The 27317-nt window shown below is 40.0% G+C and overlaps 1 protein-coding gene across 1 annotated transcript; it reads left to right on the forward strand.

Annotated features, from left to right (window-relative positions):
- Positions 1–1301: 1301 nt before the first annotated feature.
- Positions 1302–20727, forward strand: tada2a (transcriptional adaptor 2A). The gene is made up of 15 exons (XM_053647344.1): positions 1302–1983; positions 3898–4004; positions 4101–4160; positions 5360–5451; positions 7620–7777; positions 8101–8189; positions 9815–9887; positions 10775–10838; positions 12195–12238; positions 14398–14508; positions 15951–16022; positions 16571–16703; positions 18421–18464; positions 18908–18981; positions 20130–20727. The coding sequence occupies exons 1-15, from the start codon at positions 1959–1961 to the stop codon at positions 20313–20315; spliced, it is 1332 nt and encodes a 443-aa protein (XP_053503319.1). The 5' UTR covers positions 1302–1958; the 3' UTR covers positions 20316–20727.
- The last annotated feature ends 6590 nt before the right edge of the window (positions 20728–27317 follow it).

Raw genomic sequence — 27317 nt, forward strand, 5'->3', positions numbered from 1 at the left:
GGCTATGGGTGGTGTGGGAAACTACCTAAATGTTATCTTTTTCTTTTTTTTATCTATAAAGACAAACAGGTTTTATTCATGTTGCATGATGCACATGTCCTGGGATAATTAGTTGTGTTTCCCATGCAAATCTTTTCTACTAAAAAAAATAAACAAAGAGATGCACATCTAAAATGTTCACACATGCATTAGAACAAATATTGGAACAATATAATCTGGTCAGACAAAACTTAAAGAACTTTTTGGCAATAATTTATCATGTCATGTTTGGAGAAAGAAGAGTTGTGCATATGATCCCCAGAACACCATAACCACAGTGAAGTACAGAGATGGGAGCATCATGATGTTATTGTGGTCATTACACGTCATCGAAGGAAACATGAACGGAACAATTTACCAAGATATATTGGAGGAGAATTTGATCTCATCAGCCATGAAACTGAACCTAGGTACAAGATGAACATTTCAACAAGACATCCCAGAACATACAACCAAACTAACTTACAAAGGCCTTACAATGGTCTAGCCCAGGGGTTCCCAAACTTTTCCAGAGCAACGTCCCTCAAATGGCATTAAAATTTGACCAAGGCCCCCCTTTTGCAAGATGTCTTTAAAACACATTAAAAATACAGACTTCTGAATATATCCCCACCTTTTTTTTATTAATAATTACATCTTACATCACATTTCATTAGGAATTGATTTTGTGTGTGTGTGTGTGTGTGTGTGTGTGTAGTTGTCTGAGAGTGAGAATTTATTTTTCACACCAAATTGTTGAGGCCCCCCGGGCGCCCCCTGGCGGCCCCCACTTTGAAAACCACTGGTCTAGCCAATCTCCTGACTTGAATTCCAAAATTTTTTACATTTTTAAAAGTTTTAAAATTACGAGTCCATCAGTTGGACCCTCTTAACCTTGGGGAACTGAAGAGGATTTGACAAGAGGAAAGGGAAAAAATGGAGCACAATGCTGCGAAAAGTGAAGTACTTCTCTACCATAGTTGTCTCTGAGCTGTAATCGCGAACAACAGCTTTGCAGCAAAGTACTGATGTTGGCAATTTGTGGTGTCCGAATACTTTTAAAAATATTTTTTAAACATATCTTTGTTTATGATTTAATTGGAATGCATACTATTTTGTTCAGATTCCTAAGCCAAAATATATTCCCTGCTGAAAATAAATAAATAAAACAAGCATAGACTTTGTAATGGTTTTAATGGTTATAATGGGAATTGTATTGCTTTTAATGGAAACTGTCATGGTCCCTCCCTGTGGGTGTCTACTGGTAATATGATGCCTTCTGTTGATGCCATGGTATGTCTAGTGGACACCATTAAGGATCATTTATAGTAATGGTTTTAATGGTTAGCTGATGGTTTGTAATGGTATTTGTAGTGGAAACCATTAGTATTTCTGTAATGATTTCTATAGTTTGTTTTTTTTTCAGCAGGGTTATGTGTGTAGATTGTAGCATTCATATGAAATAAACAGAAATAAAAGCGTCTGAACATTCACTCACAGGCATGAGCACGGGGATTAATCATTAATCACATCTGACTAACCATCAAATCCAGCGCACTCATCCTAACGCCTCAGAGCGCCATTGTTTATCCGCCATTTCCAGTTGTCCTTGTAGCTGTAGCAGGAGCCACCAGAGGCGCTGTTGCTTTTCTGCATCACAGTTTTATACATTAAAGGGTTTCCTTTGCTCGTCTGTCACGTGGATGTCAGTGGCTGGAGTCTGTGCATGTGTTTAATGCTTTAGAGGTTAATAAATAAATGACTGTAGAATGTACACATGGTTTCGCTGTTTTACTTTACATGTACCGTACTTGTAACTAAGAGGAACAGATGTAGCGCTTAGCTTAGCTGCTAGCTAATGCAGCGAGTATAAACCAAAACAAAGGAGTTACCCGCTGAATTAACATCCGTAAACTAAGCATTTCCACTGGCAACAAAATATGGATCGCCTAACATCTTTTGGAAGTAAGTAAACATAAATGAATTGCTAGCTAACCTAATCCCAAGTGTACGGTAGCGCGCTAGCTAACAGTTACCACCGGGTGCTTTAGTTAAAGCAGCAGTTAACGTGGTCCCTGAAATTTATTCTCCAAATTGCCCCCTACTGGAAATAGAAGTGCACTACATGGGGTATTAAATGAGGGTGGTTTAACTTTATGACCCACATGGATAACCGCTACACCTGTTATACCACTTCACTGTTCAGTTAAATGACTCGTGTTGACTTGTTCTGTGTTTACATTGTTATGTTGCACATTTATTAACGAACCACAATCGTGAGCTAGCTGCTAATGACCTCAGTGTGTTTGGTGGGAGCTCAGTTTTTACCATTGAGCTTTCAGATGTGGTTCCTTCAGGACCTCAGACCCCAGATGAGTGACTTCAGGATACCATTTGTTCAAAATGCTTGTTTTGTTTACACTGATGCTATCATTTGGGTAAAAAAAACAAACAAACAGAAAACAAGCAGCAGAATTATGAAATGGCAGCAGCATCCTGGGGAGGAAAAGAAGCATCAAGGAAAGGAACCGTCGAAAAACCGACTCTTCCTAATACCATAGACCTACTTGAGATTAACTATAAGAGTAACTATTTTTACCGGCACTGTCTATGTTTACATGCGCATCAGTATTCTGATATTAATTGGAGTTTGGTGATATTCGGATTAGTACTGAATCATGTAAAGACAATATTCTGACCTCCTGGAATACGCCTGTTTTTAATTTGGAAATTTGTCACGTGCCAACAGCCTTATTCAGAAAATCCGCTGAAAGGTAGATGTATGTGCACGCTCAGTCCGCAAGAAATTGCGGGTAGCACGGCAGCATCTTGAATCTCCCAGGGAAAAAAACCATCAGGGAAGGAAATGCGCATGTGTAGATCTTGATACTGGCGACAACCATGTGGAATATTCTGATGCTTGTACGCATATAAACGTCGTATTCAGAATACGGCTGCAGCCTGAATGTAGATCTTAAACAGAATTCGATGTGCGTGTAAACGTCGTCGCAGATAAAAGTGAACACCCATAATGGGTATTCTACCCTGTTTTATCAGGAACCTTAGCTATTATCATGTAGGTCAGTTTATAGGTGTACAATTATAGATTGTGGCTCAATCTACTTCATTTCACTTGGTTCTGAAATACATGAGAATGTTGCCGTGCTGAATGTGTCAGTCCCTTCTACCCTGTCTAACAATGGAAGTAAACCACCGTAGGACCACCATGGACCAGATATCGTTTCAGCGGGGAAGCATTGACACTGATGCAGGTACGAGTATAACAGGTGAAGGAGTGCTGTTGGGAATATTAGGAATAATGCGTTGGGTTGAGGGGGGCCACTGTGGCGTAGTGATCAGCACGTTTGCCTCGCACCTCCAGGCTTGTGGGTTCAATTCCCGCCTCCTCCCTGCATGCACGTGCTCTCCACGTGCTTCCGGGGTTTCCTTCTGGGTACTCTGGTTTCCTACCCCAGTCTAAAGACATGTATTGTAGGCTGATTGGCATCTCTAAATTGTCTGTAGTGTATGAATGTGTGTGCGATTGTGCCCAGCGATGGTTTGGCACCCTGTCCAGGGTGTCTGCTGCCTTGTCCCCGTGTCCCCTGTGATAGGCTCCAGGCTCCCCACGACCCTGTGAAGGATAAGCGGCACAGAAAATGGATGGATGGATGGGTTCATGCATACAACATATGGGCTACAGTCAGTAACTGTACATCTATGAAGAGACTTACACATGGTCCTATTTGCTGAGCAAGTTTGGGTTTTGCCTAAATAGTATAGCATAACATCCTCAATGCTAAGAGCTTCCTGAACACAAGGTAATGAGGACTGTAAACAAATATTTTTACATTACATAATGTCTTTTTTTCCTGGTAGATGATCCTTTTGACAAGCCTCCTTGTCGGGGTTGTTCATCATACTTGGTGGAGCCATATGTAAAGTGTGCTGAGTGTGGACCCTCACCCTTCGTGCTCTGCCTCCAGGTGATCCAGCACCTTACACTCAAGTCATCATCATGCCTTGCACATTTGTTTCACCTGCATAATGTACAGCTTATCTTGTTGTTGTTGTTGTTTCAGTGCTTCACTAGGGGCTATGAGTATAAAAAGCACCAGAGTGACCACAAATATGAGATCATGGTAAGAAAAAAGATCTATTGAAATATGTAAGAGAAAAGTAAGGAACTAATCTAAGGAGTTTATCAGTAATTGAAAGTGTCATTTGGCTCTATCCTCTGTTCTCTTGAGCTTTTTTTTATTCGTGGTAGTTTCCTTGGAACGGTAGAGATTATACGTGGGAAAACTGGGCTCGGGTGTGCCACATTACTCGTTACCCCGTAACTCATTTTCCAACCATCCAAGTGCAGACCCACATTAAACCATGACCCCACCTGCTACGGTTAGGTAGATAGAAAGAGAGAGACCCTGTGTCTCAATTCACCTGCTGTCTGTCCTAAACCATATCCAATATTAGAATTAGTGCGTCCCAAATCGCAGTAGTTTGAAACGAGTGTCCCAAAGGCACCCGGATGGTCTACTATTTCCCGTAGATTTTCGAAGTGTGGATCCATGGACACTTTTGCAGCTGATATTGCCCACAATTCCTTGCGCGAAGGAGGAGGAGGAGAAGTTTTGCGACGGATTGTTTTGCCGAATTCAAGGACGCATTTTAGAGAGGTGTAAATGAAAAGTGGAAAAATAAATCAAGGGAACGGTAAATGAAATTCTATCGTATAAATTATTTAAGGAATAACGAATGAAGAAAATCTGAAATGCAGCGAGGAGTTGATGTGTGCGCATGACGTGTTAGTATGTTCCAGGACTTTTGCTACACACTCAAACGTATGTACATTTTCTCCACAAAAAGAGTGCGTACGTTTAGTGCATAGTATAAGTAAGCGAATTGAGAAGCAGTGGGAGAGAGAGTATAATCCAGGAAGTTACTGCAGTACACTTCAGTAATATTTGTAGATGTAATAAAAATAAAGTGTAGTTCATTGCTATGTGTATTATGCTTAATTTTTTACCGTGATTCATTTTGACATGCTATAAAGCTGCGATTGTAGACTATTTTATAATTTTTGATAAAACTCAACAATACAGAGTAGCACGGCAACAAATCAAGAGATTAAGGTAATCATTATGGATTTGTTTTTACTAATAATTCCCTGTAGCTGTTTCTTCACTGCAGCAATGGTGTCCTTGTTTTTGAGTGAGAGCACTCAGGTGTTGAATTTAGTGTTATATGAAACAGCATGACTCAGTTTGTATCTAACAATTTATTTAACATTGGCGTGAACCTAGCTTATGTTTCTGGGGGTTTTTTTTATTTCTTCTAGACATCAGATTTTCCTATACTGGAGCCTGGTTGGACAGCCCAAGAGGAGATGGCTCTTCTAGAGGCAGTAATGGACTGTGGCTTTGGGAATTGGTTAGTATCATTTACACCTTGTGTTTGATTGCACAAGCCAAGGTTGTAAGTACTAAAGATTGATTATAATGAGACATGTTGTCATGTCTTGGCCAGTAATATAATAATAATAATAATACCTTTAGTCATATAGACTCTATGACTTTTTCAGTTTAATTCAATTTTATTTCTACAGTGTTTTAACAATACACATTATCACAAAGCAGCTTTACAGTAACTTTTTGCTATTGCACATGATGTAACTGAGAGTCCATAATTAGAAAGCTTATTTCCAGCTGCCTGTGGCCCTAGTACAGTGATGTCAATTACTGGTTTTTATAACTGCTACTTTAAAACATTTATGTACATAGCCAATGTATAAGGGTTAAAAGTTAAAAAATGTTGTGGTTTTTATACCAATTTCTGCTGGTAGATTTGAAGAGGAATTCAGTGAGATTAATTCACTGTAGCTTGTTATTAAATTATTTGAATTTAAGTTAATACTCTGAATATATAATATGCATAAATGCAGTATATACCAATATATATAAAAGGACTGGAAAGGATTAAATGGGTACATATAGTGTGTGACACGTACTAGATTTGAATTATCTTATGCATTTTAAAAAGAAAAAGTCAGTTATGTCATCAACTCTCTCTCTTTTCTCTCTTTTCATTTCGGCTTTTCCCTAGTTCAGGGGTTGCCACGGCGAATCAATTTTCTCCATATGTCTCTGTCGTGGGTGTCTTCCAGCGACACCCTGGCCTCTTTTAAGTCGATGCTTATTTGGGCCTTGTAGTTCTGTAGCGGTCTTCCCCGCTTCCGTTTTCCTGGGGTTTTCATTCCGAGCATTCTTCGCGTGACATGCTCTACCCCTCTTCTATTTACGTGCCCAAACCATCTCGGTCGCTCTTCTCATGCTTTGTCCATGAAGCGCGCGACTCTCCTGATTTGCTCATTTTGGATTTTGTCTAGCCTAGTGTGGCCTAACGAAAATCTGAGCATTCGCATCTCTGCTACTTCCAGAGCAGCAGTAAGTCTTTTTGTGGTAGCCACTGTTTCCAGACCATACAGCATCGCTGGTCATACCACTTTGTTGTAGATGGTTCCTTTCATTTTAGCCGACACTCTTTTGTCGCACATGACTCCACTAGTTCTTCTCCAGCTGGCCCAACCTGCTTGGATCCTGTGGTTGACCTCTTGTCGGGTCGTTCCATTTTTCTCCACAATGGATCCAAGGTAGCAGAAGTTATCTGCTTGTTCAATTTCTTCTCCCTCATTGAACTTCAATGAGTCATGGTTTTCAAGATCACCAATGCACATGTATTTGGTCTTCTTGCTGTTAATTTTCAGTCCCCCCTTCTCGAGCGCGGCTCTCCAGCTTTCCAATGCTGTTTCAGCTTGGCGTTTGCTCTCCGTGCATAGTACGATGTCATCGGCATACGTCATCGTCCATGGCGGTTCTTGCCGGAGTCCATCTGTCAGCCTGTCCATGAGGGTGACTTAAAGCTGGACCCCTGGTGGAGTCCAACCTTAACATCAAAGCTGTCTGTGGTTCCCACAGCGCTTTTGACTTTGGTCTTACTGTCAGCGTACATGTCTTTAACTGCTCTGACATATTTGGCTGGCACACCTGACTGGTGCAAGGCGCGCCAAACCTCTTCGCGTGGGACTTTTTCCAAACCTCTTTGCGTGTCATCAACTCGTCTAATACTTTTTTGTGTTCACATGACCTATTTTACAGTAGCTTTGATTTATCACGTTTACTTTAGTTTTATTTTTTTAAGTAATACTTTATTGAAGTTAATACATTTACATTGATAACAGTTGGAAATTCATACACTCCTTTGCTAGTCCAACTATAAGATAAGAGAGTCCCATACAGCTGGATCTTTAAACAAAACCTTGCTGGATTTTTGTCTTTTCAGTTCTGTTTGAATGCTTTTAAAAACGAAACCAACCGTTGGTCAGTGGGCATCCTACAACGTGTTTCCCAAAGCTTTGATTTAATCATACATATTATGAACCATAATATTGAAGTCATGCTCACTTTCAGTTACTTTCTCTTTAATAAATACAGTTGGAAACTGAAACCATATTAATATCCATCTTAAAACCTACTCCCTTCATTTCCTCCCACACCTAAATATGATTTGCTGTATTTCTCTTAATTCGGATGTCTAAATAGGCAGGATGTGGCTTACCAAATGCGCACCAAGACCAAGGAGGAATGTGAAGGGCACTACATGAAGAACTTTATCAACAACCCACTTTTCTCGTCAACTCTGCTCAGTCTGAGGCAAAGGGAGGAGGCTCGCTCTCCCGATACAGCCATCCCATTTAAACGTAAGAGACCTGCCGCAGTGTCATCTCTGAAATAGTTTACATGGTAGAAAATGACTGTCAGACAGAAAATAATTGCCTGCTTTGCAAAGAGTTCTGGAAGAGCTTGAATGGTTGTATGTTTTATTGTTTGACTGTTGTTTCCACAAGTCCTTCCTCCCATTCGCATGTATGTTGGAAACAAGTGAAATTAAGTAGATTGAGCATATAAAGACACATACCACAGAGTAATGCAAAAATAGAACGGGAAAACCGAAACGCCTTCAGTGCCGTGAAGATAGTGCCGTTGGTGTTTTATAATCTTAACCAAATTTTTTTTTCCACAGCCACTGATGATCCTCCTAGACCTTCGTTTGACTCTCAGCTTTCCAGAGACATGGCTGGTTATATGCCAGCTCGTGCAGATTTCATGGAGGTCAGTGCTGTGTGTTTTCTATATACTGGAATACATTTCTTTGGCCAATGATCCAAATATACAGTCATATTACAGGTGGGGAAAAAGTACAATTCTATGTTTTTATGTATTAGGGCCTAAATAACAATTGTGTGGCCCTTACCAACTTCTATAAACAAACAAATGTCAGATGACAAGAAAAAAATACAACAGATTTCAATATGTAGTTTTGAAAACCAGGTCGGAAAAAATAAATTACAGTAACGTGTAAAACCACCTTTAGCAACAATAACTTGAAGTAGATGATTTCTGTATGAGTTTATCAGTCTCTCACATTGTTTTGGAGAAATGTTGGGCCACCCTTCTTTGCATCATTGCTTCAGTTCTTTGATGTTTGAGGGCATTTGTTTATGCACAGCTCTCTTAAGATCCCACCACAGCATCTCAATGGGGTTGAGGTCTGGACTTTGACTTGCCCATTCCAACACCTTCATGATTTTCTTCTTTTACCACTGAGATGTCGATTTGCTGGTGTGCTCGGGATCATCGTGCTGTAGCATGAGCCAATTTTGGCCCAGCTTAAGCTGCTGGACAGATGGCCATTTGTCTCAAGAATGTTCTGGTTTAAAGTGGAGTTCAACGTTGTCTCAATGACTGCAAGTTTCCCAGATCCTGTGGCTGCAGAACAAGCCCAAATCATCACCCACCCAGCACCATGCTTGACGGTTGGTATAAGGTGTTTGGTTTTTGCCAAACATAGAGTTGTGCATGATGACCAAACATCTTCACCTTGATCCGTCCAAAGGATATTGTTCCAGAACATTTGTGGTTTCTTCAGATGCAATTTTGCAAACCTTTCTTTTTGGAGAGAAGGGTCTTTTCCCTAGCCACCCTTCCATGAAAGCCATACTTGTTCAGTCTTTTTCTGATCGTGCTGTCATGAACATAAATATCTAATGTGTTTACAGATGCCTGTAGGTCACATGATGTAGCTCTTGGGTTTTTCTTTATATTTCTGAGCATTAAACAGACTGACCTTGGACTGAATTTGCTGGGACGCCCACTCCTGGGAAAAGTGGCAACTATCTTGAAGGTTCTCCAGTCCTTCTCACTGTGGATTTCAAATAGCTTGGAGATGGCTTTATAACCCTTCCCAGAATGATTATCAGCAACAATTGCTTCTGGTCATGGCCGATATCCCTTCTCCTTGGCATGATGTAAAGACATACCTGATCCAAAACACCAGACTGCCAGAAGTTCTGCTTTTATACAAGGAGTCACGCTTCCTGATGATTAACTAATCTTGTGCATTTCCATAGTAACACAAGAGTATGAATAGTGGCACAGACATGGTCACTGAAGTTTATGTTTTATGAATATTGATGTCTTCATGGGAAATTAAGTAAACTTTTTAAGTTTGATTTGTGCAAAACATCAACCAAGAATAATTTCACACTTATTTCAGTCCTACATGACAAACAAATGTACATTTCATATAATGTTTCAGATGTAATTGAACATACTGTAGGTTCCTTATAGTAATGTACACTATAATTTTATGTAATATATTTAGTAAGAAATAGAAAGAAATGTTGGAAATAATAGTTTCTCTCTCTCTCTTTTTTTTTTTTTTTTTGGTCTGTTAGGAATTTGATAATTATGCAGAGTGGGATTTGAAAGATATCGATTTTGTTGATGACGACTCCGATATTCTTCATGGTAAGAACATACAGCCCAGATTCATGTACACCTTTTATGAAAAAAGCCAAACAAAACCACTGTTACTAATACAGATATAACAAGGCTAAAATCGCAGGTTTATAATTGCTATAAGTAATGTTATAAATATTCCAAACCCAGAGAAATAGTAAATGTTAAGAGTGTTTCGCAAAAGGTATGCAAGACACCAAAACTCACCTTTAAATCTCAGGCGTCTAGTAAAATTGCAACCCTGCTAACATGGTTGCAGGACGAGAGTAACCAGTAAATTCAAGCATCTGGGCATCTGACAAAGAATTGAAAACATGCCTCAAACCTGTGAATGAAACCGGATCTCAGTGACCTATGGAAATCGAAAAATTCTTGATGGTTGCAATTTTTGTCTCGAGAAATCTGTTAGTAACGGCATGATACCGTAATTGTATTCGTTCTCTACGTCAACATAACATGTCACCAGTCTAAAGTTATGTCATTTTTTTTCTGTTTGCTTCAGCAAATCTTCAGCACGTAACAATAAAGAAATCCACAACAAACAAACAGACCTCTGCAAGCTTGAGAAATTTGATATGGGTGGACTATGTGTAATGTAAATACATTGGTATTAAAGGTTGCATAATGTTTTTGTTTCATATCCAACACGATGGAGTTCTGAGCCAAAGACTTTCCATATCAGGTTTACGTCTGATAATGCCAGTAATTATGAAATATTTTTGCCCATCAGAAAAATTTTCATAATTTGAAAATACTCGTTTGGCCAGTTCAGTTAGAACACTAACACGCTTCAAGGAATTTCACACACTGCAAGTTGACTATCATCATTTTGTTGTCATTGCTTGGCTTGTGGCTGTTATGCACATTAACAATAATATTACATTTTGCTCTTCTAGCTCTTAAAATTGCAGTTGTGGACATATACCACTCAAGATTAAAAGAGAGACAGCGAAGGAAAAGGTACGTTTAAACGCCGCTCAGATGCTGGCCTGAAAATAACTAGTGTGTCAGATTCATGTCCTGTGTTTTCCCCCAACACCAAATTCAGCACATGAAAGACTTTGTAATTAGGCGCATTAAATGAGGTGCATTTGCTGAACTCTGTGACCTGCACTGTAGAGTGTTTCTTACCTTCCTAGATGTTGGAGTTCTATGTCATACACAAGTGGGTTGGTTATGATAGCTTATTTAAATATACACTATGTGCCAAATGTTTGTGGACACGTGACCATCACACCCATATGTGCTTTTTGAACATCTCGTTCCATATTTAGTCCCCGCCCCTTTGCTGTTATAATAACCTCCACTCTTATGGGAAGGCTTTCCACTAGATTTTGGAGCATGGCTGTGGGGATTTGTGATCATTCAGCCATGAAAGCATTAGTGAGGTCAGACACTGATGTTGAGTGAGGAGGGCAGGCTGTTCAGTGCAGGCCACTCGAGTTCTTCCACTCCAGCCTTGGCAAACCATGTCTTCATGGGAAAATACTTTGTGCACAGGGGCATTGACATGCTGGAACATGTTCAAGCCCCTTAGTTCCAGTAAGGGAAATTGTACTTGTACAGCATATAAAGACATCCTGTTCAATTGAGTTCTTCCAACGTCATGACAACAGTTTGAGGAAGAACCACATATGGGTGTGATGGTCAGGTGTCTACAAACTTTTCGCCATAAAGTATATGTGTGAAGAATGCTGAAATAATCTTTGGCACAATTTTTGGTTAAGGAAGTGGGGATAATGTCGAAACATCATTCATGTTTGACTCGTATCAAACATGGCTGCACAGGGATCTTGTTGTAACAAGCTTTTAATGAGCCATGGCTATCTTAAGCGAAGTAGGCCGTGTTTATTGACTGTTGTATGAAGGATCCTGTTCAATTCTCTGACCCTCCTGCTGTGCCTTTTAAACCATTGTAATGAGGATCATGTTTCTAAGAACCAGTCCGAATCAGGTTTATGGTAATGTTGGTCTCAACAAGAAATCCTAAACCTGGCACTCATACAGAACATCGCAGTAGGGGTGCTCATCTCGGATCACATGGTTTATGGTAATATTAGTCCCAAGAATAGGACCTCGATCATTAACTCACACCAAAGAGCTCCATACAGCAGACTGGGCCAATTCCCAATGTACGTTCTAGCTGTTAAATTCAACTAGAATATCAAATACATTACACCTAGCTGTAAAACTAACCGAGTATGCATTCATGGCTAAAATCTAATGTCTGTCCACAACTTTAGCTCAATTGTTTGTGTGTCTATCGACTGCACAGTGTGTGTTAACGGTTTAAAAAAGTTTTGTTCTCTCTTTCAGGATCATTCGGGACCATGGACTCATAAACTTGCGCAAGTTTCAGAGTAAGGGCTTTCTAACACACAAACCAAATTCAACAGAATTACCATGGTGACTTTAAATTTCTCTCATCATCCACTTTAATAGGAACACCTGTACACTTGATCATTTATGTGGCTATCCAATCATTCAATCATGTGGCAGCAGCACAATGCATAAAATGATGCAGATACAGGTCAAGAGTGTCAGTTAATGTTCATATCAAACATCAGAATGGGGGAGGGGTGAGTGTACTCCCTGTGACTTTGATCGTGGCATGGTTGCTGGTACCAGATATGCTGGTTTGAGTATTTCAGAAACTGCTGATCTCCTGGGAATTTAACACACAACAGTTTACACAGAAGGGTACTGGGGGGTCAGCGTGTGAGTGAGCGACAGTACTGAGGGTGGAAACGCCGTGTTTATAGAGATCAGAGGAAAATGACCAGATTGGTTCAAGCTGCCAGGAAGGATATAGTAACTCAATCACTCTTTACAACCATGATGAGCAGAAAAACATCTCAGCATGCACAAAAAAAACAAAACGTGAGGCGGATGGGCTAGGAGTGGAAACTGATGTGCTCTTCTGCTGTTGTAGCCCATCTGCCTCACGGTTTGATGCGTTGTGTGTTCTGAGATGCTTTTCTGCTCACCACGGTTGTACGGAGTGATCATTTGAGTTACTACACACTTCCTGTTAGCTCAGACCAGTCTAGTCATTCACCTCTGATCTCTCTCATCAACAAGGTGTTTCAGCCTGCAGACCCTCTGCACACTGATGTTTTTTGTTTTTTTTGCACCATTCGGTGTAAACTCTAGAGACTGTTGTGTGTGAAAATATCAGACGATCAGCAATTCTGAAATACTCGAGCAAGCCCATCTGGAACCAGCAACCATGCCATGATTAAAGTCACTCAGATCACACTTATTGATGTGATTGTGAACATCAACTGAAGCTCTTGCCCTGTATCTGCATGATTTTATGCATCGTGCTGCTGCCACACGATTGGCTGATTGGATAACGGCATAACTGAGCAGGTGAATGTCTAAGTGATGTATGGTGGCATACCATATTTATTAGTTGTCTACGAAAGCTGCTGGTCATCCAGGTCATTTCAAATATAAAGAATTACTTGTACATGGTATAATGTTGGTACAGGTTTGCACCAACAATCTTGTTCTGTTGCTATTTGAGATGTTTACCAGTACCAATCAGATTGTGATTACCAAAGTAGCAGCCACACTTAGAGACTTAGAGAAAAAATAAATCCCTTGCACCTCGTAATATAAGCTCTGGGTGCGAGCGTTTTTCGACAAAGGCTCTGAATAGTCAAACTGGACCAGTGCCAGAGCAGCATTTAACGCCTGTTACCGCTCTGCTATGAATAGTCCAGCATGAAATGAACACCCAGTCTCTCATGATAAAAGATACGCCAGCTTCACAAGCTCCTATTGATCTGATCTCTCAGCGAGGGCAGGGCCAGTGCTTTCACTAAATTGAAATCCCCCTCTCCTGTCACAGCGATTGCTGCTCCTCAAATTTTTATCCTCTTCAGCTGTTCATTGTTTATTTTTTTCCTTCAGTTCGGTTTTTGCTCAAAACCCTGTAATGTTTGCTAAAGCTACCAAGGTTGCCTTTTCTGTTTGTTTATCAGTCCTGTGCCACCTTCCTTATCTCCTGCTCTCTCAAGACAAAAGACTGCCAATAGTTGCCGTGGAGCTGCAGGCCAGTTGTCATGGAGACTGGCTGAGATTGTGCGTGTGTATGTTTGCGTAGAGTAAAGCATACAGTGGCCAAGGCTTTGTGAGAAATGTGCAAATCTAGTGGAGGTAGACTCTCAAGAGCTGAGTGCTGAACAAGGACCAATCAGGGAAACGGCAGAGTGAGTTAGTGTAATTAGTGTAAAAAAGAAACAAAGAAGTGCCAAAAATGCTCATGTCTGTATTTCCTCTGTGTGCATTCAGTTACTGTTTTTGGTTTGTTTGTTTGTTTGTTTGGGGGGGAAGGGGGGTGCTGGTGTTTATTTAACTGACCAGCTGTCAGTTTTGTCCTTATGGGGAAATTTGGCTGGTCCATGGGGACATTATTATTATTATTATTATTATTATTATTATTATTATTTAAGGATAGCAAGACAAACATGTTTGTGTGTGTGACTGTTTTTGCGTGTGTGTGTCTTGACAGTACTGGAAAGGCGTTACCCTAAGGTCGTACAGGATCTGTATGATGCCATGAGGCGTTTCGCCAGGGTTGTGGGGCCACTAGAGCATGATAAATTCATTGAAAGCCATGCTTGTGAGTATTGTATTGTTTTTAATTATTTTGTTTTGGGTTTTTTGTTTTTGTTTCCTATCAGCTAATTGTACCTGTGAAAAGTACGACGGTTTGTTTGGAGGTTGTGATGTGATGACATTTACCACGTGACCCTACTATTAACTGTAAACACTAGCAACAGTGGTGACCATGAAGGAACTGGAAGGTCTGGTTCACCTTTTACTTAGAATTTGGTTGTACAGATTAAAAAACGAACTTCCAGGGGTTTCCTTTTTACTCTATGGAAATGTTATTAGATAGTATTATTGAAGATTTACTGTGTCTAGATCAGTCTGCATCCCAAATCATATACTGTCATTCTAAAAAAAGCGCAGAATTGTGGCCTACTAGTTTAATTCCAGTGCAAATTTTAGCATTTTTAACAGTAAACGCTGTCATAAATCAGCTTTACAGGAATACAGATGTAGATTTAGATCCCTAATGAGCAAGCCAGAGGCGACAGTGGCGCGGGAAAAACTCCTTGACAAAACATGAGGAAGAAACCGGACTCAAAATGTGAACTCATCTTGTTTTGAGTGACACCAGATAGTGGGATTGAAATTCATTGCCGTATAGAGGTGTAGAAGAGTAAAGGCGGCCATAAGACTCTTTGGGATCTATTTAGACATACTATTTAGTGTTGTAGTATGCAGTGATCTGGGAATAAGGGTGATTCAGAACGGTCTGCATGGTAGTATGAGCCACTTTGAAATGGAAGTAGCAGGTATGATAGTGTACCGTGCCATACCTGACTTTACTGGTGGGGGGAAAAAATCACTGCAGACAGTCGGCCTCATTTATCAAGCTAAATACGAACGTATTTGTTAGTAAATCATTCGTACGAGCATTTACATAAGAAATTTGGTATTCCTGAAAATCCCATAAATTCAAGGGGGAGAAAATTGTATTCGGCTCTACTTGACTGTGTGTAACTAATGTAAACCTCGACTTGATCAACTTCATATCATATCATTTGCATGGATTACTGCACTTTCATATCTGGAATATTCAGTCAAGTTTAAACTGCTTATTTTTATTACGTTTATAGCATTTAGCAGACGCACTTATCCAGAGCGACTTTGGGGTCTCTATCAAAAACACATCCTCATTCTAGTTCACTAAGTCAGGGATATTTTATGAAAACCAGTCGTTTTATATTATCGGTATTAATTAAAGAATATTAAAAAAAAAAGAAAGAAAGAAAGCGAGCCAACACAAACAATTAAGATTCATTTATTTTAATTATTCAGTTAGAAAGAAATAAACAGAGGACGGGCCGATCTGTCTGCGCAGAGCCATAAGCCATAAACAGATTACTCATCTGATGGAACATTTAAAGTTCACTTACTACTGAATCTATTAACAAATCCTGGAAATGAAATCCTCTTTCCTGTATTGTGTTTTTGTAAATCCCTGCCTCTCAGTGGAGTTTGAATTGAGGAGGGAGATTCGCAGGCTGCAGGAGTACAGAAAAGAAGGGATCCAGTCTTTCTGTGGTAAGATGAACTTCTCTCCTGACTCACTGAAACACACAGCCCGCTGCCTTGACGTCATCAAAATGCCATACTCCTCCTGTTCCTCTCTCTACGCACAGCATTAATCTAATCCAGGCGCAAGGGATGAAGTGGAGATTTATGACACAAACACTCAGATGCACTTTTCGTCAATTCAATTTCAATTGGCTTTTTTTTTTTTTTTTTTAGCAGCAATTGTCACATAGCAGAGAGGAGATGAACTTGTAGTATTTATTTTAGTTAAATCCTTATTATGGTTATTAATTCTAAATGTTAAAATTGGTTTTGATGAATGTCATTTGAGGTTATTTTGTGTTCAGGTAATATATTGATAATTTATAATAATATCAACTAAATCGTTTTTCCTTGTTTTTCCTCTTTAAGTACAGCGAACACAGATGCAGTATATCAAAATGCATTACTTTAAATGATTATCTAAAGCCCAGGTCAAACTCAAGATTTAGCACATGGGTCTGATTTGAATCTCACACGTGTTTCTTTGTCATTGAGACATGCGTTCTCTGATTCAGGAGCTAAGGTGTACGAGCAAGTGAAGCAAGCACGAGAAGATGAGCGGAATAAGAGGAACATGCTGTGTGAGGTTCTTCAGTACATTCATGACAGTCGCGCCTGCCAGCAGTGGCTCCACAAACAGGCTGCCATGTGAGATCTGAATCCTTTCCCTTTCTGTCCAGCTCTTCTCCACATTAATACACTTCTGTCCTGACAAAATATTATACAAATATTATACTTGGTCATTTATTTATTGAGGAAAATGATCCAATGTTACATATCTGTGAGTGGCAAAAGTATGTGAACCTTTGCTTTCAGTATCTGGTGTGACCCCCTTGTGTAGCAATAACTGCAATTAAATCAGTCATGCGCATCGGCTTGGAGGAATTTTATCCCGTTCCTCAGTACAGAACAGCTTCAACTCTGGGATGTTGGTGGGTTTCTTCACATGAACTGCTTGCTTCAGGTCCTTCCAGGACATTTCTATTGGATTAAGGTCAGGACTTTGACTTGGCCATTCCAAAACATTTAACTTCTTTAAACATTCTTTGGTAGAACGATTTGAATGACCCACTGTCTCTTGAGATTCAGTTCATGGACAGATGTCCTGACATTATCCTTTATAATTCGCTGGTATAATTCAGAATTCATTGTTTCATCAATGATGGCGAGTCGTCCTGGTCCAGATGCAGTAAAACAGACCCAAACCACAATACTACCACCACCATGTTTCACAGATGGGATACGGTTCTTATGCTGGAATGCAGTGTTTTCCTTTCTCCAAACATAATCCTTCTCATTTAAACCAAAAAATTCTATTTTGGTCTCATCCATCCACAAAACAGTTTTCCATTAGCCTTCTGGCTGGTCCATGTGATCTTTAGCAAACTGCAGAAGAGCAGCAATGTTCTTTTTGGAGAGCAGTGGCTTTCTCCTTGCAACTCTGCCATGCACACCATTATTGTTCAGTGTTCTCCTGATGGTGGACTCATGAATATTAACATTAGCCAATGTGAGAGGCCTTTTTGCTTAGTTGCTTAGAAGTTACTCTGGGTTCCTTTGTGTCCTCGTGGACTGTTGCACGTCTTGCTTGTGAAGTAATCTTTGTTGGTCTCCACTCTTGGGGAGGGTAACACTGGTCTTGACCTCCTCGATTTTTACACATTCTGTCTGACTGTGGATTGGTGGAGTCCAAACTCTTTAGAGATGGTTTTGTAACCTTCTCCAGCCTGATGAGCATCAACAACTCTTTTTTTTGAGGTCCTCAGAAATCTCCTTTGTTCATACCATGAAACACTTCCACACACATGTGTTGAGAAGATCAGACTTTGATAGATCCCTGTTCTTTAAATAAAACGGGGCGCTCACTCACTCACACCTGATTGTCATCCCATTGACAGGAAACACATGACTCTAATTTCACCTTCAAATGAACTGCAAATCTTAGAGGTTCACATACTTTTGCCAATCACAGATATGTAATATTGGATAATTTTCTTCCAAAAAAAAAAATGACCAAGTATAATATTTTTGATGTAGTGTATCATGTGACATACTCCATCATGTGTCTGATACTTTATCATCTGCTCTACTATTACTCCCTGTTATTGATGCAGTTTGAGATTTTTTATTTTGTCTCAAACAGCTTGCCTTTGGCTTGTGTTAGAATATTAGTTGGAACAAAGTGCATAAGCGGCTGTCCAAACCCAACTGAAGCATTCTGCACAAAGCAAGAAATTATGCAGTGATGATTCAGATTGTGTGTGTGCTGTGGCTCTCAGCCAGTTGTGTGTCTCTGTGTGCCTGCGTGTGCCTGCGTGTGCCTGCGTGTGTGCGCGTGCTGTTGACTCGTGTTTTTCTCTCACAGTGACGCTGGCATTACTCCCATCATCACTACCATCACTACCTCAGGTGAGCTGCTACACACTCAACACCCTGTCTTCCTCGCTCCCTCTGTACATAGCCTCAGGCTGAGATGCGCTAATGTATTCTGCCGTTAATATACTCCTCAAAGACACGCGCCACACGTCCGTCTGCTTCTTCTTTCTCTTACTTTTTCTCGCTCACTCACTCTTGAACGTCTGTGTTGTTGCTGTATTTGCACATCACATTAATTACCAAGCTAAGTTATATATCCTGCAGCCCAGTAGTTTAAATGTAGAAATTTAAATCATAATTAATAATCTATATAACATCATATATCTCCTTATGTTTACTGCATGCGTCAGATACTATTAAAAATATCTCTACTCTTCTCCATTATAATATTGTAATATAATATTGAATATACAGTGCCTCCAGAAACTATTATTTTGTGGCTGCTTGTAACCGTTTACTTTCTTTGGAATTCGCAGGCAGAAGAAGTGCACCCCCTCTGAACTTAACAGGGTTGCCAGGTACAGAAAAGCTCAATGAACGGGAAAAAGAGGTACAGCACCCTTTCTTTCATATGCAGTTGAGTGCAAAAGTTTACACCCCCATGGTTATTGGATCTAACGGTTGAATGGCCCATTTAATGATGGTCAAGGGCGCACAAACCTTTGCCCACGTTCCAGATCTGATTGAATGTGAGCAGAGTATCACTGGCATATAAATGTTATGTTAAGAAGAACAAAGTTAGTTACAGAGATTTTGGGAAAATGCAAATATTACAAGTCAGAGGATCCAAAAGCAGACCTGAGAGAAGATGGAGGCCGTTATGACGGCAAACACTGAGCATACAATTTATTAGACTGTTTATAATCACAATCAGAAATGTTGCACACTTTTAAACTGATGTATATACATGATATGTTTTTCTTCCATTATTAACACTACTTACCAATTTACTGAAGGATAAGTGAAGGAACATCCATAGAAACGAACACACACAATTTCTTGTTTGCGTAAAATCCATTTCCTTATACCACAGCACTGTTGAATTCTCGAATCTGATTGGTCAGAAGGTGTTGATTAAACGCCTCTAACAGCAGCCCTGACAGCAATTCTCGCTGCAAGATACATCACAGGGTTATATTTCTGCACCGCTATAGTATGGTAGTTTCTACGGTAACAAGGATTATGGCGGACGCTGCTCCACGTAATCTAAGACTAATAATATACGGATTAAGAAACGTGCTATCATTTTACAAAGGAAAATAATTATTGCTGGGGTGACGTTTTCTGTAAGGAGATGTTTATTTACATCTTTGTAAGGAGTGTCCAGTGTTTCCTACCACAGGAAATTCTTCAGGACCGAGGACTTCATATGTTTGTTTTGGGGGGGTTTTTAGATCATCACAAGCTGCATTTTAAAGGGCTGATAGAAACCTTAAAGTCATCGTAGGCAAATTGCTGTGGTATAAGAAGACTAAAACACTTCAGGGCATCCTGTTATTGGCAAATAATCAACCTCTTCACGTCGGGCCACATCACAGCACCATGTCATCCATCCTGTTGATTCTTTTCTTGACTTCATAGTTTTCTTTGTCTGACTAAACTTTTGAACTCAACTGCATCGTCTTTGTCTCAATGCTGCATTATTAGGTGAATAACAATAAAATGAATCTGATCCCTTTTTTTTCTTCTGCCCCTTAGCTGTGCCAGGTGGTGCGCCTGGTGCCCGGCGCGTACCTCGAGTACAAACAGGCTCTGCTGAACGAGTGCCAGCGGCAGGGTGGCCTCCGACTGGCACAGGCTCGCTCACTCATCAAGATCGACGTGAACAAGACGCGCAAAATATACGACTTCCTCATCAAAGAAGGGTACATTAACAAAGTTTAACAGGAGTGAGCGTGAGTGCACTTCTGGACGGGCAGAGAGGCGACACGTTACACACGGGTTCCGTTAACCCAGACATTCAGATCTTCATGAGGATTACCGATAAAGACGTTCGTGTGTTCTGTTTCTACTCAGTGCCACTCGTCTTTCTTTACAGGAAGATGCAGGTGATGTTTTGTAAAGTGCTGTTCAAAAAGTATGTGATACTGTGACTTTACAAAAGTAAATATTATATATAGAGAGCGTGTGTTTTTTTTAAAAAAACGTTTTGCTGTCAGTCTTAGATTTTGTTAACTGATATCTCCAAAATGAGTAATTATGTGACTGTGTTGTAATGTATTTAACCACATGAATACACCTGTTTTCAAAATATGGCAGGTGCTTTACATGCGATATTATAATATTATCTGAACAATTGTGAGGATTTGTCTCTCTCTCTCTCACACACACACACACACACACACACACGTGCGCGCGCACACACACACACTTGCGTGCATATACACTGAGTGGCATGTTCTCTGGCTCACAGGAAAGGACAGCTGCAGGCTTTATCACACCCCTGTGTACAGATCTCTGTATCAACATGCTAATGTTAGCTTTAGCACCCTAATAATTAGCGCTGCTTATCTTGGCTCTGATATGCCTCATGTGGAACACGCTCCCTCTGTGATGCTGTGTGAGACCTGAGAGCTACATGAAACGAGATTTTTTTTTTTTTAGTTGGGGGGGGGGGGGGGTGAGTGGCAGATCCGTCTTTTCTCACCCCTCCCACTCACTCTGTCAGTCAGCTTGTCTATAGGTCCGGTTCCGTGGCTCAATTCACTCGTCCACCTCTATTCACCATGACAGCTGCACCGCCTCGCATTTAGGTGCACTTCATTTTTCCCAAGTGGGATTTTTTTACGCCATCTATTGTTTGCCCGCTATATGAGGGAGTCAGTCTATATTCCCCAGACTTTACATTCTGTGCTGCTATTCTGTCATCGTCTGCCGAGTCTCTCGCCACCTCTGCCCTCAGTATAAAGGTGAAGGAAAGCACTAAAGGTATTCACAGGATTTTAGTAGGATTTTAATGTACTTATCATTTAATATGAATCTCAGCTTAGTTTGCCTTCATCAATATTGTCTCGATTATCAGTGTGTTAAGCCAGTATACTTTAACTAACATTAACTTACAGCTTGTTTATTCAATTTAACGAAAGCTACCAAGTTCGTGACGAATGAATGCTCAATGGATGTAGATTTTATAAATGCACAATTTAAATATACAGCAGCCAAACAAATCGAATACAGTAGAACTGCCTAATGATAATGTGAGTTTATGACGAGAGCAGTGTAGACTGTGTGCGCACAAATAGATCAGTTTGGAAATGACGGTTATACAAATGTCAGGATCAGGCATATTCATGTAGACATAGGGTTCATTCATTTAATCTCCCAAAACGTGTGTAAATATATTGTGTGTTGTTAACAAATTTGAGCAGAGAAAATGATACCGAAGCTCCTACAATTCCTTAGAATTATAAGCTACAAACTGTTGGGAAAACTGGAGTAAGGAATAAAACCCCTGGGGCATGATGTTATAGGAAAATAATCAATGATGGGGTGGTGTGATGCAGCCCAATATGAAACGGTTGATTCCATATGTTGATGTTTTGATAATGAGTCTATATTAATCACATATACATGTGAAATTCTTTTCTTTGCATACCTCAGCATGTTAGGAAGTTGAGGTCAGAGTGCAGGGTCAGCCATGATACAGCACCCCCTGGAGAAGAGAGGGTTAAGGGCCTTGCTCAAGGGCCCAACAGTGGCAGCTTGGCAGCACCGGGCTTGAACCCTCGACCTTCCAATCAGTAACCCACAACCTTAACCGCTAAACCACCACTGCCTGGTTTGCCTTCTGAAACAGGAAGTCAGAATGACTGCATGCTGAAGTGAAGCCTCGCAGCCAGAAACATCATCAAACCATGTTTACTGCTAACAGGCTGCTAGTGCAGCTAACAAGCTACTGCTGTAGAGTAACACCTCCCTCCAGGGACAGGACATGTACGGTCTAGAGAGCATTTTTAATTGGACGTCCACAAAGTTTTGCTTAGAAATGTTTTGGGGGGGGTGCCTAAACTTTTTTCAGATACAGGATCATATTGGTGTCCATAACACTAACAAACTCTTTACAGTTTATAAGTTGTAAAATAGCAGCTTGTCATGTTACAGAGAAACTGGAAAGCACAAAGTTATATGTCCTGAAGTTTTCCCACGGTAGAAAATGGACTGACTGTTACAAAGCACTGACACTGGAGACTCCTTCCATAAATGTTAAATAAACATCATCTTACAGAAAAAACTTCACCATATCAACAAGTATATGCTTTTATTTTATTAAATAACAGCAGGTGTTTAATCCGAAAGCCACACGTGTGAGGTGACTAACTTTACTAAACTTTGCAGCTTTCGTGATTTCATATCTTACCCAATTCAGTGATAAAGTGCATTTATATATTTAGAGTTAAGAAACTCTATCTGACTTGAGATCGGTAAGATGCAAAAATAATAATAATAAAAAGGTTGCTTCATCTCACGGGGTTTCAAAATTCCAAGTGCAGAGATCAGTTCTGGAAAGTGTGCATGGCAATTTTCCACCGCTGCATGAGTATGAAGCCCAGATCCTTATTATGCTCATCCAGTCATCACACCCTGCTGTCTCTGTCTCTCTCTCTCTCTCTCTCTCTCTTTCCCCCCTCTTTCTTTCTCTCTCTCTCTCTCTCTCTCTCCCCCCCCTCTCTCTCTCTCTCTCTCCCCCCCTTTTCTCTCTCTCCCCCCCGTCTCTTTCTCTCTCTCTCTCTCTCTCCCCCCCCCCTTCTCTCTCTCTCTCCCCCCCCTTTCTCTCTCTCTCTCTCTCTCTCGCTCACTCTCTGTCTCCCCTTCTTGCTCTCTCTCTCTCGATGTCTCTGTATGTCTCTCTGATTCACTTTCCCCTCTGTCACTCATTCTCTGTCTCTCTCTGTCTCTCTGACTCACTTTCCCCTCGGTCACTCTCTCTCTTTCTCTCTGTCTCACTTTCATCTGTCTCTCTCTCTCGCTCTCTCTGTCTCTCTCTCTCTCTCTCTCATATCTGTCTCTCGCTGTCTCTGTCTGTCTGTCTCTCTGACTTACTTTCCCCTCTGTCACTCATTCTCTGTCTCTCTTTCTCTCTGTCTCACTTTCATCTCTCTCTCTGTCTCTCTGACTCACTTTCCACTCGGTCACTCTCTCTCTTTCTCTCTGTCTCACTTTCATCTCTCTCTCTCTCTCTCTCTCTCTTTCTCTCTCTCACACACATTATAGAACTAAAATGCGAAGAGGGTTTGGGGACAGGGGGGATGTTGACCATGATTCTCAGCCACATACACACAGAGCTTAATTGCCTTCTATTGCCCTGTTGCATGTGATGCACTGAGGAGTCGTGACTAACCCAGACTAAGCACCACCCACTCCGATGGTGTCTCATTCTGAATTCTGACAACATAATCCCCATTCGGCAACAGACTGGTGTTTAATATATTACAGTTTGTCATTTTTGAACACATCGTATTATGTGTCAGTTGTTCTGTAAGCTGTTCTAAAGAGCTTGCAGCATGATTTCTGAATGTCTTCAATCCCTTTCTGCTCACGGCCACATGGTCATGGCTGTGGGTGTATTCACTGCTGTTTCAGCTAGACACACGTGTGCCTGTGGGATCAGACATGGAGCTTCATCTCTGACCATAAAGCTTTTTTCCACCCACCATCAAAATGAGAGATGCACCAGCAGCCCAAAATAGCTGATAAAACTATTCATAGCAGTAAGAATTCATTTCCAGTGTTGATCCGACTGACTATTACAAAAGTGCCACACTGCCACACACTGTATTAGATCATAGCTAGGGTTAGGAAAAATACACAAAAATGCTTTAGTGAAAGATTGTTTAAAAAATTGGAACTCATAGTAACTAGTCAAAATATATTTTGAAACCATAAATTAGTATTCAAATATTTACAAATAAAAAGTCAATCATTTTTACTGTTCCATTTATACCACAGAGCCATAACAGTGACTCTGACAGTAGTTCAGGCTGTAATTCAAATCCCAGGTTTAAATTAATGAGCTTATTCGTTTCTATAGTTACAACTAATTCACACGAACACAAAGTCTAATTTGTTTAACTTGTCTAATTTGAAACTTGTTTAATGGATATTCCACACTATAAAATGTAACTATAAATAGATAAAAAAAAAAAGTATTGCTTTTTATTCTCTAATAAATATAAATCATTATTATTGGCAAATTATTGTCATAAAACAGAAATGAAAACGATTTAGGGCATGCTGTTATTGTAATATAATCAATAAAATTTGCATCAGGCTGTATCACACCAGGTTTAAAGCACCGTAACACAACGAGGATATACAGTAATTCTTAATCCTATGACTTTGACCTGTGTAATCTCAGCAGTATGTTCTCTGGGTGAACAGGAGATGAAGGAATGTTTGGAGAATGCCTTGACACACTACTTCAATTTCTATTCCAGCTCTCACACTGGGGTACTGAAAGGCATTAGGCACAGCGCATGACATTCCTGTCCAGCTATTTAATTAGACATTGGCCTTGATGCAAATTTCCCAGCTAATCTGTCAGAAGTGATGACGTTGTTAGTTTTAATTCAACTCAATTCAATTTGATTTGTATAGCACTTTTAACAATGGACATTGTCTCAAATATCAGCTTTAGAGAAATATATAAACACAGGATACAGATTTTAAATGTGTGAATTAATCCTTACTGAGCAAGCTGGTGGCGAGGAAAAACTCCCTAAGATGATATGAGGAAGAAACCTTGAGAGGAACCGGACTCAGAATTGAACCCGTCCTCATCTGGGTAACAACGGATAGTGTGAAAGTAAAAGTAAGTTCATTATGGCTTTTATATGAAGTCTGATTTGTTGAACAAATCCACTGTTCACTAAAGGAGACTTGGGTGCAATATTGTATGTGGTAATTGCAGTCCTAAGCCCATCGCAGCAACCGTAGGTCCAACAACACAGCACAGCTGTTCATGTTCATTTTACTGCTCCAGATCTGCTGTATGTTAAGCTGAATGTTCTCAGGGACTTTGAAGCCTGGTTGTGACCGCTCGTTCTCTCTGATCCTTTTTTTTTTTTTTAAAAAAAGGTTTCATGTTGAGCTTGACAGAGGAAAACCCTCTCACTGATAGACCGGAATGAGAGGTTGATGATGATGGTGACTATGCTGACAGAATTGCTAAAAATACGCTGCTTTTATTCCTGCCTGCGACAGCATATTACAGCACCACTGACTCATTGTCTCTGGCATTTGAGACTCCGTGAAGTTCCATTGCTGGATCCTGCAGCTCTTACATCATGCTGTCTGTCATTCATATTGTTGCTTCCAGAGTATGTATTACTTTCACACTCAGTCATTCTTCTCTTCTCTTCTTTTTCCCTCATTTACCTTCATTCAGCTTCAATGTGAATGGCTAATGTAATTCACCGTCTTTTGTCTTTTATTTAACAACTTGTTTCTCGGCACTCTAATGTAATTATCGTAAACCTGTCATCAGTAACTTCATTCTTTCACCCCAAATAAAGATCAGCTGATTCTGTAGGTTTTTTTTTTTTTTTTTTTTTGACATCATCTTGGTTTCATCCGATTTCTGAAGCCATGTTCCACAAAGAGCTTACAAAGCAAGTACAGGAGCTCATTCTCAATGACAAGTGGAGAAAATGGGGCACCATGGGGACATTATTAAAAAAACAGGATGTCCTTCCAAAATTGATGAGAGGACAAGAAGAAGACTTTATCAGGGAGGCTGCAAAGAGACCTACAGCAACATTAAAGGAGCTGCAGAAATAGCTGGCAAGTACTGGTCACGCCCTACATGTGACAACAATCGTTCATAATCTTCACATTTCTGGGCTAGAATATTAGAAGATACTTTATTGTCCCATTTCTGGGAAATTCATCTTAGACAACCAAGACATGGCCAGTACACAACATTAGACTCACATAACACAGTACATAACATGCAATAATTACTAATAACCAACAATCCAAAATATAGTTGTCACGTTACAAAGGTAGATACGGAGGCAAGCGCAGATCTTCAAACAGTTTAATAAACAAACAAACAACAAAACAAAGACACTAAGACAACTCGGCAAAATACTGTGGCTAAGGCTAAACATAAACTATGAAATAAAACATGGTACAGGGACACACGTCAAGATAGACAATACGTAAGATGAGGAACCAGTGCAACCAGTGACTATATATATATATATATATATATATGAGTGCTCATTAAACAGAAACGTGATACAGGTACAGGTGGTCATGTGACAATGTAGTATGGTGCAGTGGCTGCTGGGAAATGAAGTCCAGAGTTACCTCCTTGATGTATGACAATAGTAAAAGACTACAGTATACAAATCTGACATCTAATTTTTGCAATTCTCTATTGAATAGTTTAACCTCAGTTGGCACCAAAGAATTTTTGCAGCGATTTGATTCGCACATCAAAATCCTCAATCGTCTCCCCGAGGGTAACGTTAAAATTCTCATGCAAAATGTTTGAGTCATCAGCAACAATTTTCTTAGCTTGTCTTAAAACAGATACCTCATACAGGTCTTGTATAGGTCGTTTCTCTTCCCACCCTACAATTTTTTTTGAGCAGTATGTACAAGTCATGCAAGTTTCAATTTTGATTGGACAGTCAGGTTTTCATACCATGCTGTAATACCATATCTTATCACACTCTCAAAAACAGACTGATAACACAGAAACAAATTCTTCTGATTTACCCCAAATACTTTTAAACTTCACAAAAAATATAGCCTCTGCTGCAATCTAGAACACAGACTGTTGATGTGAGAAGACCGACATAACGAATTATCTATGTAAACACCCAAGTATTTTTATGATGAACCCTGTTCAATAATATTACCATGTATTATTACAGGGCT

Source organism: Ictalurus furcatus, chromosome 17 (genome assembly GCF_023375685.1).
Source record: "Ictalurus furcatus strain D&B chromosome 17, Billie_1.0, whole genome shotgun sequence".
Taxonomy (NCBI): domain Eukaryota; kingdom Metazoa; phylum Chordata; class Actinopteri; order Siluriformes; family Ictaluridae; genus Ictalurus; species Ictalurus furcatus.